The 14260-nt window shown below is 49.3% G+C and overlaps 1 protein-coding gene across 3 annotated transcripts in view; it reads right to left on the bottom strand.

Moving 5' to 3' along the window:
* LOC115463193 (adenomatous polyposis coli protein-like) overlaps positions 1-14260 on the bottom strand; it is a 343184-nt gene that overhangs the window by 158544 nt on the left and 170380 nt on the right. For all 3 annotated transcript variants that reach the window (XM_030193482.1, XM_030193484.1, XM_030193483.1), the window contains one exon: positions 12915-13023. In XM_030193482.1, the coding sequence (XP_030049342.1) occupies positions 12915-13023 (109 nt within the window). The remainder of the gene's footprint in view (positions 1-12914; positions 13024-14260) is intronic.

A 14260-nucleotide genomic window follows, 5' to 3' on the forward strand; every position in this document is an offset into this window, starting at 1 on the left:
TTACAATCTAATAGACAAAAAATAAATAAAGTAAGCAAATCAAATCAATTAATGTGAACGGGAAGGAAGAGAGGAGGGTAGGTGGAGGCGAGTGGTTACGAATCAAAAGCAATGTTAAAGAGGTGAGCTTTCAGTCTAGATTTAAAGGTGGCCAAGGATGGGGAAAGACGTAGGGGCTCAGGAAGTTTATTCCAGGCGTAGGGTGCAGCGAGACAGAAGGCGCGAAGTCTGGAGCTGGCAGTAGTGGAGAAGGGAACAGATAAAGGGTATGATACATACCTGTAGCAGTTGTTCTCCGAGGACAGCAGGCTGATTGTTCTCACGACTGGGTTGACGTCCGCGGCAGCCCCCACCAACCGGAAGAAGCTTCGCGGGACGGTCGGCACGCAGGGCACGCCCACCGCGCATGCGCGGCCGTCTTCCCGCCCGTGCGCGACCGCTCCCACCAGTTGAATGACTAGCAAAAGATGAAACACACAACTCCAAAGGGGAGGAGGGAGGGTAGGTGAGAACAATCAGCCTGCTGTCCTCGGAGAACAACTGCTACAGGTATGTATCATACCCTTTCTCCGAGGACAAGCAGGCTGCTTGTTCTCACGACTGGGGTATCCCTAGCTCTCAGGCTCACTCAAAACAAGAACCCAGGTCAATTGAACCTCGCAACGGCGAGGGAACAACAGAAATTGACCTACGAAGAACAACTAACTGAGAGTGCAGCCTGACCAGAATAAATTCGGGTCCTGGAGGGTGGAGTTGGATTTACACCCCAAACAGATTCTGCAGCACCGACTGCCCGAACCGACTGTCGCGTCGGGTATCCTGCTGGAGGCAGTAATGAGATGTGAATGTGTGGACAGATGACCACGTCGCAGCCTTGCAGATCTCTTCAATAGTGGCTGACTTCAAGTGGGCCACCGACGCTGCCATGGCTCTGACACTATGAGCCGTGACATGACCCTCAAGAGTCAGCCCAGCCTGGGCGTAAGTGAAGGAAATGCAGTCTGCTAGCCAATTGGAGATGGTGCGTTTCCCGACAGCGACCCCTAGCCTGTTAGGGTCGAAAGAAATAAACAATTGGGCGGACTGTCTGTTGGGCTGTGTCCGCTCCAAGTAGAAGGCCAATGCTCTCTTGCAGTCCAATGTGTGCAACTGACGTTCAGCAGGGCGGGTATGCGGCCTGGGGAAGAATGTTGGCAAGACAATTGACTGGTTAAGATGGAACTCCGACACCACCTTCGGCAGGAACTTTGGGTGGGTGCGGAGCACTACTCTGTTGTGATGAAATTTGGTATATGGAGCATGAGCTACCAGGGCTTGAAGCTCACTGACCCTACGAGCTGAAGTAACTGCCACCAAGAAAATGACCTTCCAGGTCAAGTACTTCAGATGGCAGGTATTCAGTGGCTCAAAAGGAGGTTTCATCAGCTGGGTGAGGACGACGTTGAGATCCCATGACACAGTAGGAGGCTTGATAGGGGGCTTTGACAAAAGCAAACCTCTCATGAATCGAACGACTAAAGGCTCTCCAGAGATGGCTTTACCTTCCACACGATAATGGTAAGCACTAATCGCACTAAGGTGATTCCTTACTGAGCTGGTCTTGAGGCCAGACTCTGATAAGTGCAGAAGGTATTCAAGCAGGTTCTGTGCAGGGCAAGAACGAGGTTCTAGGGCCTTGCTCTCACACCAAACGACAAACCTCCTCCACTTGAAAAAGTAACTCTTTTTAGTGGAATCCTTCCTAGAGGCAAGCAAGACCCGGGAGACACCCTCAGACAGACCCAACGCAGCGAAGTCTACGCCCTCAACATCCAGGCCGTGAGAGCCAGGGATTGAAGGTTGGGGTGCAGCAACGCTCCGTCGTTCTGCGAAATGAGAGTCGGAAAACACTCCAATCTCCACGGTTCTTCGGAGGACAACTCCAGAAGAAGAGGGAACCAGATCTGACGGGGCCAAAAGGGCGCTATCAGAATCATGGTGCCGCGGTCTTGCTTGAGCTTCAGTAAGGTCTTCCCCACCAAAGGTATGGGAGGATAAGCATACAGGAGGCCGGTCCCCCAATGAAGGAGAAAGGCATCTGACGCTAGCCTGCCGTGTGTCTGAAGCCTGGAACAGAACAGAGGCAGCTTGTGGTTGGTCTGAGAGGCGAAAAGATCCACCGAGGGGGTGCCCCACTCTCGGAAGATCTTGCGTACCACTCTGGAATGGAGCGACCACTCGTGCGGTTGCATGACTCTGCTCAGTCTGTCGGCCAGACTGTTGTTTACGCCTGCCAGGTACGTGGCTTGGAGAAGCATGCCGAAGCGACACGCCCAACGCCACATACCGACGGCTTCCTGACACAGGGGGCGAGATCCGGTGCCCCCCTGCTTGTTGACGTAATACATTGCAACCTGATTGTCTGTCCGAATTTGGATAATTTGGCAGGACAGCCGATCTCTGAAAGCCTTCAGTGCGTTCCAGATCGCTCGGAGCTCCAGGAGGTTGATCTGCAGATCCTTTTCCTGGAGGGACCACAGACCCTGGGTGTGAAGCCCATCGACATGGGCTCCCCACCCCAGGCGGGATGCATCCGTCGTCAGCACTTTCGTGGGCTGCGGAATTTGGAATGGACGTCCCAGGGTCAAATTGGTCCGTATGGTCCACCAGAGCAGTGAAGTGCGGCAACTGGTGGAGAGGCGGATGACATCCTCTAGATTCCCGGTGGCTTGGAACCACTGGGAAGCTAGGGTCCATTGAGCAGATCTCATGTGAAGACGAGCCATGGGAGTCACATGAACTGTGGAGGCCATATGACCCAGAAGTCTCAACATCTGCCGAGCTGTGATCTGCTGAGACGCTCTGGTCTGCGAAGCCAGGGCCAAGAGATTGGTGGCCCTCGCTTCGGGAAGGTAGGCCTGAACCGTCTGGGAATTCAGCAGCGCTCCTATGAATTCCAGAGACTGAGTTGGCTGGAGATGGGACTTTGGGTAATTTATCACAAACCCCAGCAGCTCCAGAAGTTGAATAGTGCACTGCATGGACCGGAGGGCTCCTGCCTTCGAGGTGTTCTTGACCAGCCAATCGTCGAGATATGGGAACACGTGCACTCCCAGCTTGCGTAGGTAGGCCGCTACCACCACGAGGCACTTTGTAAACACTCGTGGGGCAGAGGCGAGCCCAAAGGGCAGCACACAATACTGAAAGTGCCGTGCGCCCAGGCGGAATCTGAGATACTGTCTGTGAGCTGGCAGTATCGGGATGTGAGTGTATGCGTCCTTTAAATCCAGGGAACATAGCCAATCGTTTTTCTGAATCATTGGCAGAAGGGTGCCCAAGGAAAGCATCCTGAACTTTTCTTTGACCAGGAATTTGTTCAGGCCTCTCAGGTCTAGGATGGGACGCATCCCCCCTGTTTTCTTTTCCACAAGGAAGTACCTGGAATAGAATCCCTGCCCTTCCTGCCCGGGTGGTACGGGCTCGACCGCATTGGCGCTGAGAAGGGCGGAGAGTTCCTCTGCAAGTACCTGCTTGTGATGGGAGCTGAAAGACTGAGCTCCCGGAGGACAATTTGGAGGCAGGGAGGTCAAATTCAGGGCGTATCCGCACCGCACTATTTGGAGAACCCACTGGTCGGAGGTTATGAGAGGCCACCTTTGGTGAAAGAATTTTAACCTCCCTCCGACCGGCAGGTCGTCCGGTACGGACACTTGTAGGGCGGCTATGTTCCCGTGGATCCAGTCAAAAGCCCGTCCCCGGCTTTTGCTGTGGAGGCGCAGGGGGCTGCTTAGGCGCACGCTGTTGACGGGAACGAGCGCGCTGGGGCTGTCCCTGTGCCTGACGAGGCCTTCGGGCCGGCTGGTTGTACCTACGCTTCGCAAAAGAATAGGGTGCAGCCTGCCGAGCCCGGGAAAAATGCCCGCCCGCGGGGGCGGGTGCTGAAGGCGCCCGGTGGGAGAGCTTGTCGAGAGCGGTTTCCCGCTGATGCAGTTGGTCAACCATCTGCTCGACCTTCTCGCCAAAAATATTATCCCCCCGGCAAGGGACGTCAGCCAGTCTCTGCTGGGTGCGGTTGTCCAGGTCAGAGGCACGCAGCCATGAGAGCCTGCGCATCACTATACCTTGGGCCGCAGCACGAGATGCCACGTCACAGGTGTCAAAAATCCCCCTGGACAGGAACTTTCTGCACGCCTTCAGCTGCCTGACCACCTCCTGATATGGCCTGGACTGCTCCGGCGGGAGCTTATCGACCAGGTCCGCCAGCTGTTGCACATTGGTCCGCATGTGGATGCTCATATAGAGCAGGTAGGATTGGATGCGGGTCACGAGCATGGAGGATTGGTAGGCCTTCCTCCCAAATGAGTCCAGAGTGCGAGACTCCCGCCCCGGGGGCGCCGAGGCGGTATCCCTCGAACTCCGTGCCCTCTTGAGAGCAGAATCCACGACCGCTGAGTCATGGGGCAACTGGGGCCGCATGAGCTCTGGGTCAGAGTGGATCCTGTACTGGGACTCTGCTTTCTTGGGAATGGTGGGGTTAGTTAGTGGTCGCACCCAGTTCCGAAGCAGCGTCTCCTTCAGGACATTGTGCAGCGGTACCGTGGAGGACTCTCTAGGTGGTGATGGATAGTCGAGGACCTCGAGCATCTCGGCTCTCGGCTCTTCCACAGAGACCACGGGAAAGGGAATGCTTATAGACATATCCCGCACAAAGGAGGCAAAGGAGAGACTCTCAGGAGGTGAGAGCTTCCTCTCCGGTGACGGCGTGGGGTCCGAGGGAAGGCCCGTAGACTCCTCTGAGGAGAAATATCTCGGGTCTTCCTCTTCCCCCCACGAGTCCTCATCCTCGGTATCGGACATTAGCTCATGTAGCTGAGTCCGGTACCGGGCCCGGCTCGACGTCGAGGCACCGAGGTCTCGGTGTCGTCGAGCGGTGGACTCCCGCGCCGGCGGGGACGGAGCTCCCTCCATCGACGTCGACGGGGACTCCACCTGCGTGGCGGTCGAGACCGGCACCGCAAGCGGCGGCGGTGTCGACAGCCCCGGCGCCGGGCTAGAGCTCGCCGGCGCCACAGTCATCGACGCCGGGGGCGCAAGCACCCCCGACGCCGGCACAGCCTGGCGCATCAGCCCTTCCAGGATCCCCGGAAGGATGGCTCTGAGGCACTCGTCCAGGCCCGCTGCCGGGAAAGGCGGTGGGGCCGGTAAGGGTGTCGGTGCCAGAAGCTGCTGGGGGCCAGGAGACGGCACCGAGGTGCCGGAACCCCGACGCGTCGGTACCTCCACCACCGACGGAGATCTCTCCTCTCTGCGATGACGCTTCGGCGTCGACTCCCCTTCAGGGTGCACCGAGGGCTCCCGGTGACGGCGCTTCTTATCTTTTTTCCGGTGCACGTCACCGGCGCCGGAGGGCATGGAGGAGGAGGAGGTCGATCCCCCTCGGTCTCGAGGTACCGGGTCCGACAGGGTTCGGTCCCGTGGCTCACGAGCTGAGGGAGTGACCGGGGCCGACAGCCCACGCGGCCTCTCAACCCCACTCTCACCGGCGGACCGGCGGGCCGACGGGACCTGTTCTCCTGGGGTCGCTGCCATCGGTGCCGATGTCTCGGGCATCGATACCGGTACCGAAGATCCGGCCTTCGATACCGATGCCGTCGAGGTCGACGTCGAGGGGCCGGCGCAAGTTCCAAAAAGACGGTCCCGCAGAACTTGCCTCGCAACCTGAGTCCGTTTCCGGAGACCGAGACACAGCGCGCACGACTTGAGATTGTGCTCCGGCCCGAGGCACTGGAGGCACCAAGCGTGGGTGTCGGTCTGCGAGATCGGCCGGCCGCAGCGACCACACTTTTTAAATCCACTCGGGACCTTCGAGGACATCGACGGAAAAATCGCGTCGGCGAAGTCAAAGTCGGCAATGGTGGCTAAAATCACACCACGAAAAAACTAGCCGACCGAGCGGCCACTAGGCCGCAACGAGGCGTCCCCGCTGGAAGCGAGGGAAAAGGGGAGCGCGTGCTCCACACGCGCGAAAATCTCTTTTTTTTTTTTTTTTTTTTTTTTTAAACAATACGAAGAAAGAAAGAAAGAAAGAGGAACCGAACGGGTCAAAGCAACGATCCGCGTAAATGCGGTCGAAAAATCCGGCGGCTGAACGGAGAGAGAGGCAATTGCACAACTCTCTCCAGTCGCGGAAAAAAAGTAACTGGCGGGAGCGGTCGCGCACGGGCGGGAAGACGGCCGCGCATGCGCGGTGGGCGTGCCCTGCGTGCCGACCGTCCCGCGAAGCTTCTTCCGGTTGGTGGGGGCTGCCGCGGACGTCAACCCAGTCGTGAGAACAAGCAGCCTGCTTGTCCTCGGAGAAGAAGGATTTATCCATGGAGCGGAGTGCACGGGAAGGGGTGTAGGGAAGGACGAGTGTGGAGAGATACTGGGGAGCAGCAGAGTGAAAACATTTATAGGTTAGTAGAAGAAGTTTGAACAGGATGCGAAAACGGATAGGGAGCCAGTGAAGGGTCTTGAGGAGAGGGGTAGTATGAGTAAAGCGACCCTGGCGGAAGATGAGACAGGCAGCAGAGTTTTGAACCGACTGGAGAGGGGAGAGGTGACTAAGTGGGAGGCCAGCAAGAAGCAGATTGCAGTAGTCTAAACGAGAGGTGACAAGGGTGTGGATGAGGGTTTTGGTAGAGTGCTCGGAAAGAAAGGGGCGGATTTTACGGATGTTGTAAAGAAAGAAACGACAGGTCTTGGCGCTCTGCTGGATATGAGCAGAGAAGGAGAGAGAAGAGTCAAAGATGAGCCCAAGGTTTCGAGCTGAGGAGACAGGGAGAATGAGAGAGCCATCAACAGAAATAGAAAACGGGGGGAGCAGGGAGGTGGGTTTGGGGGGGGAAAATGAGAAGCTCGGTTTTGGTCATATTTAATTTCAGGTGGCGTTGAGACATCCAGGCAGCAATGTCAGACAAGCACGCTGAAACTTTGGTTTGGATGCAAGGTGAGATATCAGGGGTAGAAAGGTAGATTTGGGAGTCATCAGCATAGAGATGGTAGGAAAAGCCATGGGATGAGATTAATGAACCAAGGGAAGAAGTGTAGATAGAAAAGAGGAGGGGACCAAGAACAGAACCCTGAGGTACGCCGACAGGCAGAGGGATAGAAGTAGAAGAGGATCCACCAGAGTGAACACTAAAGGTGCGGAGGGAGAGGTAGGAAGAGAACCAGGAAAGGACAGAGCCCTGGAATCCAAGTGAGGACAGGGTATCGAGAAGTATGCTGTGATCGACAGTGTCAAAAGCAGCGGAAAGATCAAGAAGAATGAGGATGGAATATTGACCTCTGGATTTAACCAATGATGTAGCCAATGATGTAAAGTACGCGTATTAATGCCAAGACAACATATTTTTGAAAATTGAAATGTGCACGCGCAGTTTCTAATCACATCTCCATCTCTCAAATCCCAAATCCCCTTTTCTAGATGGCATAAAATATGCATGCTAGGAAAGCATGCACATATTCTACTGATTGAAGGATTAGCTCTATTTTTATGCAAATACAAGGTGCCTAAGCTTTTGAAAATTTATCACATAAAACAGAGAGAGGCTACCATTTTTAAGCATGTGCATAATCACTATATCGACAATAACATAGGAAGTACCATGCTGAGACACACCAAGTGCATCAAGCACAAGCTCCTCTCTCCAATAATAGCCAGTGTGGGTCATTTCAAATAATCCAGCAGATCTTAATAGGGGGAAAAAAAGCCACACACACACATTTCCTAGATTCCAAGGTTACCTGGCTAAGTATTTATAGACTTGTCCCCCAAACGTGTTCAAAACTTTTTATTCTTTCTAAATCAACAAAAACTGGAAAGAATTATACAAAAGAAGTTAAGAATATATGACAAAAGAACATAAGAATTGCCATGTTGATTCATCTAGCCAGGGCCGTGCTAACCCGGTAAGCGAGGTAAGCATGGCAGGGGGGCGCTTCCCTCTGTGGGGCGCCGCCGCACCATGCTCACCTCGCTCGCCCTCCCCAACATCCCTTTTCTTTTTGTTTCTTTTTAAATTTACCTCCGTGGCAGCGGTTCCGGCAGCGCAGCTGGGGAAGGAGGCGGCGCTCCCGACGTCTCTAGCCTTCCCTTCGCTGTGTTCCGCCTTCTTCTGACGTCAATGCATATTCATTGAGGGTATCCTGAAAATGGGACTGGCTAGGTGTGTCCCAAGGACTGGGTTGAGAACCCCTACTCCTAGGTGACACCAAGAAGTGGGTTGACATTGTGGCCTTCTTTAGAGTTGCTGTTGTCAAATCCAAGAGTCTTCTGAACTCTATACATGGAGTTTGCCTTCTTGTTGATAGGTGGTATAGAGAGAAGGCCTCTCACGTTAACATTTGTGCCTCCTTGAGGATGTCACAAATGACCACTATCACAGCTTTCTTAAAGGAGAGGGGGTTAAGACAGTCGAGGTTGTTCAATATGTGCTCTGGACTCATCGTCCCTTTTTAACTGAAATTAAAATTATCTCCCAATTTGCCTGAAATAATATATGAAGATGGGGTCCTTCAATGCAGACCATCTCCCTTCCTGAGGAAGGACAGATCTGCTGACTCCTGATCAGAGCAGTCCTCAGATCCATATTCATAACCCTAGTAGCACTTACTCTGAAAATGAATGGGGTAGTCCAAATATATGCCTGGCTAGCAATCAAGGCTTCACTGAGAGTTCCTTTTGACAGTTTGGCGGGGAAGAAGTTATCTATTAATGTCTTATTGAAGCTTCCTCCCTCAATCCACTGAATATGGCCAACAAAACGGCTACCACCAATTCCAATGCCCTTCAAACTGCCAGCATCAATGCAATCTTTCCAGGTATTCTCATGACTTCCAAGGTGGCTTGAACCTCCATCTGGCACTAGTGTTGATGAAGCTGGTGCAGCAATGCTTGCTAGAAAGTGATGTTGCACTGTCTAGGTTCCTCATCAAATACTGTCGAAAGAAAAGGTGTGCTGGTAGAAAGTAATCAGAATTACGAAATCCTCCTGAACCCATTTCAGGCATATTGATGATTGTGGCCTTGACCACTGAAGACTGCTACATGAAAAAAGGTGCCGGTACGCCGTACCGTTGCGTACCGGCACAAAAAAAGCAGTGGCGCTACTAGACTTACGCAGCGCTGTACAAATTAACATGAAAAGACAGTCCCTGCTCAACAGAGCTTACAATCTAAATTGGACAGACGAACAGACAGCTAGGGGTAGGGAAATTGCAGTGGTAGGGGTGATAAGTGAGGGTGTTGAGTAAGAGAGTCATGGTTAGGAGTCGAAAGCAGTAGCAAAGAGGTGGGCTTTAAGCCTAGACTTGAAGACAGCCAGAGACTGAGGGAGTCTATTCCAGGCATAGGGAGCAGCGAGATAGAAGGAACGGAGCCAGGAGTTAGCAGTGGGGGAGAAGGGGGACGACAGGAGACATTTACCCAGCGAACGGAGTTCACGGGGAGAAGTGTAGGGAGAGATGAGAACGGAAAGGTACTGAGGAGCTGCGGAGTGGATGCACTTGTAGGTCAAAAGGAGAAGTTTGAACCATATGCGGAAGCGGATAGGGAGCCAGTGAAGCGACTTGAGGAGAGGGCTAACGTGAGTATAGCGACTCTGGCGGAATATAAGACGCGCAGCAGAGTTTTGGACAGATCTACCTTAATAACAATCTAATGACTTGTCCAAACCACTTTTAAACTCAGCTACGCTAACTACTTCTACCCCATCCTCTAGCTACCAGTTCTAAAGCTTTACTATACATTGAGTGAAAAAATAATTTTTCCCATATGTTTTAAATGTACTACTATGCAACTTCATGGCGTGTCCCCAAGTCTTTGTATTTTTGAAAGCACAAACCATCAATTTGTGTTTACCTGTTCCACTTCATTCAGGATTTTATTGATCTTTATATCTCCCCTCGGCCGTCTCTTCTCCAACCTGAAGTGTTTCAAACTCTTTGGGCCTTTCCTCATAGAAGAGCTGTTCCATCCCCTTTTCTATTTTGGTCACCCTTCTCTGTACATTTTCTAATTCCACTATATCTTTTTGAGATGAGGTGACCAGACATGCACACAATACTCAAGGTGTGGTCATACCATGGAGTGATACAGTGGCAATTCTTTGCCTAATAATTCCTAACATTCTGTTTGTGTTTTTGACCACCACCACACACTGACTCAAAGATTTCAATATACTGTTCACAATGACACCTTGATCCTTTTACTGGGTGGTGACTCCCAATATGGAACCCAGTATCATGTAGCTATAATTTGTGTTATTCTTCCCTACATATATCACTTTGTACTTGTCCACACTTAGGTTCATCTGCTATTTGGATGCCCAGTCTTCCAGTCTTGCAAGATCCTCCTGTTATGTTTCACAATCCACATGTGATTTAACTTTTAATATTTTGGTGTCATCTGCAATTTTGATCACCTCACTCATTGCTCCTATTTCCAGATTATTTATAAAATATGTTAAATTCTGGTTCTAGTATAGATCCCTGAGGTGCTCCACTATTCACTTTCTTCCAATGAGCAATTGGCCATGTGATCCTCTGTTTTCTATCTTTTAACCAGTTTACAATCCACAATAGGACACTGCCTTTTAGTTTTGTTTTTTTAAATAGCATTTTCCTTCTTTTCTGAAAGTTAGATGCTAGTGCAAGTAGATTTCCTTAGTGTCTTCCTTCCATTTATTAATTCAGATTTGATCTTAATACTATTCTGTTTTATTCAATGCCCTTTTAACATATAGCAGCACCCCTCCACCAATGTGATATACTCTATCATTGCGCTATAATTTGTGCCCTGGTATCCCAGTGCTCCCTTGGTTATCCTCCTCCTACCATCTATTATATGTACAACTTCATTAAGAGGCCCTTTTACTAAGCTGTGCTAAGGTTACCACATGGGTTGCACATGGCAAGAGCATTACTACTGGGTGTGCCCAAGCGCCCTGCGGTAGTTTTGTGTTTGCTGCGTGTCTGCGATAACACATGGCCTCAATGTGCAGCAATTTCATGCGCCCACACTACTGCAGGCAACCTTTTACTGTAGCTTTGCAAAAGGACCCCTTAGTGCTATATATTCCAAACTCTTCTGTCTTGTTTTTTAGGCTTCTTGCTTTTGTATACAGACATTTCAAAACACGTTTTTTGTTTATATCTATAACCTGCTTAGAAGTTGACATGGATAGTTTGCAAACCTTTAATCTTTCTGCTCTTCCCTTAAAGGCTCCCAGCTTACTTTTGCCTTTATTGCAATCTCCCTATTAAAAAGACCTATCTCTCCTGTTTTGACGGAATCCATCAGATACCTTACTGTAACCAATGCACTCCACATCACCTGTCAGCTTTTCCCCAGGTTCTACTTTTAAAAGTTGTTCTTTCTCCTTTTTAAGCATTAGCACTAGCAGCCTACTTCCACCTTGGTTAAGGTGGAGCCCATATTTGTGTAACAGCACCTCCCCTCCCCCTAATTCCCCAGAATGTTGCTCATTTCCTAAAGAATCTAAATCTCTTTCCTGCACCATTACCTCCCCCGTGTACTGATACTCTGGAGCACAGCCTGCCTCTTGGGTCCTGAATGTGGAACAAGAAGCATTTTTGAGAATGCTACCCTTGAAGTTCTAGATTTCAGCTTTTTACCAAAATTGACTTCCAGAACCTGCCTCCCACACCTTCCTATGTCATTGGTACCTATATGTACCAGGATAGCCAGCTCCTCCTAAATCTCATCTAGATGATGCCTGAAGTCCACCATCTTCACACCAGCCAGGCAAGTTACCAATTGATCCTCATGTACACCAGCCACCCAGCTAGAACTTTAAGGCGATGCTCAAAACATATTTATTTTTAAAGGCATTTCTTGCCAGATGTGCTCCCAATAGTCATATACTTTCATTGATGGACAGCCTCACTAAGACCACATTCTTTTCACACAACCTAGCCACCTTATATAACTTAGGGGCTCATTTTCAAAGCACTTAGCCTTCCAAAGTTCCATAGAAACCTATGGAACTTTGGAAGGCTAAGTGCTTTGAAAATATGCCTGTTAGTATACTTGAAATTAATATTTAGAAACTATACTCTTGTTTAATTAGTTATACTTAAGCTTGTAACTTAGGCCTCCTTTTGTTTGTTCCCTTTTTTTCCTTACCCTATTTAATTTCTATGTAAACCGCTTAGATCATTTTATTTCTGGTATGTAAAATAAATGTGAAATGTCATCCGTCTGTGAGGACTGCTATCCTGCTTGTCTTCAGAGAACAGCACTATTGGCTGCAATACAATATTTTTGCACATTTCAGAAAATTAAAACAAAAAAAACCTTCATATACGTGTTGTTTTGCAATGCATAATTTCCTTCTTGTTGATGCAATTTCTGGATATTTTTTTTAAGCTACAGTTGTTGCCATCTGATTTTTACTGATCTCAAAATGGCAGTACTTGACCTATAGTCAGGAGAAAGATGGTCAATTCAACCTGTCAAACTTAAAGCTTCTTTTACTAAGCTCCGCTAGCAAGTCCCATGTGGCAAATGAGAGGAAGCACATAGGAATTGAATGGTTTTCCTCTCATTTGCCACGCCGGGAATTACTAGCGCAGTTTAGTAAAAGAGGCCCTTAAATAGAAGACACAGAATGCATCGGTCACCACTAAACTGCCTTACTTATGCTTAAGTCAGAAGGTGTGATACTTTCACCATAAAAACATTACATGCTGAAATCCTAACTTTAAAAAATTAGGAACCAGGATCACTGTACCAACTCTGGCCAGAAACTATCATATACCTACCTCTTTACAGCTATAATATACTAAGAGAAAAATGGAGAGATGCGATCCATACCACAGACAGCTTAAATGATACACAAGTGTGTCAGAGTCTTATAACTGTTACTCACATTTTCAGTCAGAGGGAGGCTATCTATCCTCTTGGTAAGATTCTGAAGCTGTGAATAATACCAGTCCTTCTCTTTCTCTTCCTTCTCAAGCTCAGCGATTAGTACTGATCTATACAACAAGGAAACAAACAACATTAGGTATCCAACTCATTCATTGCCAGTAAATATAAGCAAAAAACTGAAATGATCAACAATTCTGGCTGCATCACGCATACACAGTGGAGTATACATCAGTTACGTAAAAAGGGTCCTCATATACTGAGACTACAGGTACATGTGTTAGTCCAGGGGTAGGCAACTCCGGTCCTCGAGAGCCGCAGGCAGGTCAGGTTTTCAGGATATCCACAATGAATATGCAGGAGATAGATTTGCAAGCACTGCCTCCATGGTATGCAAATCTATCTCCTGCATATTCATTGTGGATATCCTGAAAACCTGACCTGCGGCTCTCGAGGATCGGAGTTGCCTACCCCTGTGTTAGTCAGTCAAATACCCTCCGTATAAACCCCCTTGGTCTTCTTACTCCCCCTTTTGCAAATAATGTAATAAAGCTACTGGGAAAGCAAATAGTATGCTTGACTGCATATGTGGAGGTTATCATTACCTTACCAAAGAAACTGAATGGATGTATTACATTCTCAACAACCAACCTGTGAAGGCTACAAACTGGATGTCAGGTAAGAGCAATGCTTCCTGGAGCTGCCCATCAAAGCTAGGGAAGATCCTAAATTTCTTTAAGGAAGTAAAAAAAAAAAATAATACAAAGGTGTCTTTGTCAAAAAGGAGCTAAGACAATCAAAATTCTCAGATCCCTTCAGAGTCCTATTAAAATGTTGGTCACCATCATCATAAGAGATTATGTATACAGAAAGAAAGAAGGCAGGCATCTGTCACTAGCCTGCCTTCTCATCTTCTAAAGGAACAGACAATTGGAACACTTCTGTACCACTCTCTCACAAACTGTTTATTACATCCTGACCTAAAGATCATTTAAGGGTTGAATTGGTACAGAGTAATGGGTCAAATAACGATCATCACCTTGCATGGTGCTTCCAAGCGATTTATCAACCACTGAGACTCCTGTTCCATCCAGGTGCCCTGTGCCAGATGGAACTTGTAATGAACTCCCCAACCCAACTTGTTGACATCATCACTGCCTCCCATTGTGTTATTGGAAAGGGAGCTATGATGGTAAAATTCCTGGGTGGCAACCACCACTGCATACTCAGCATCCGAGGTTCATACTTCCGATACACAGGTGAGAAGAGATTCCTCTTATGGCCACACATGAGCCCTTGTCCATGGCACCACTTCCATTGCCACCATCACTGACCTCAGAACCTGGA

This window comes from Microcaecilia unicolor, chromosome 2, assembly GCF_901765095.1.
Source record: "Microcaecilia unicolor chromosome 2, aMicUni1.1, whole genome shotgun sequence".
Taxonomy (NCBI): domain Eukaryota; kingdom Metazoa; phylum Chordata; class Amphibia; order Gymnophiona; family Siphonopidae; genus Microcaecilia; species Microcaecilia unicolor.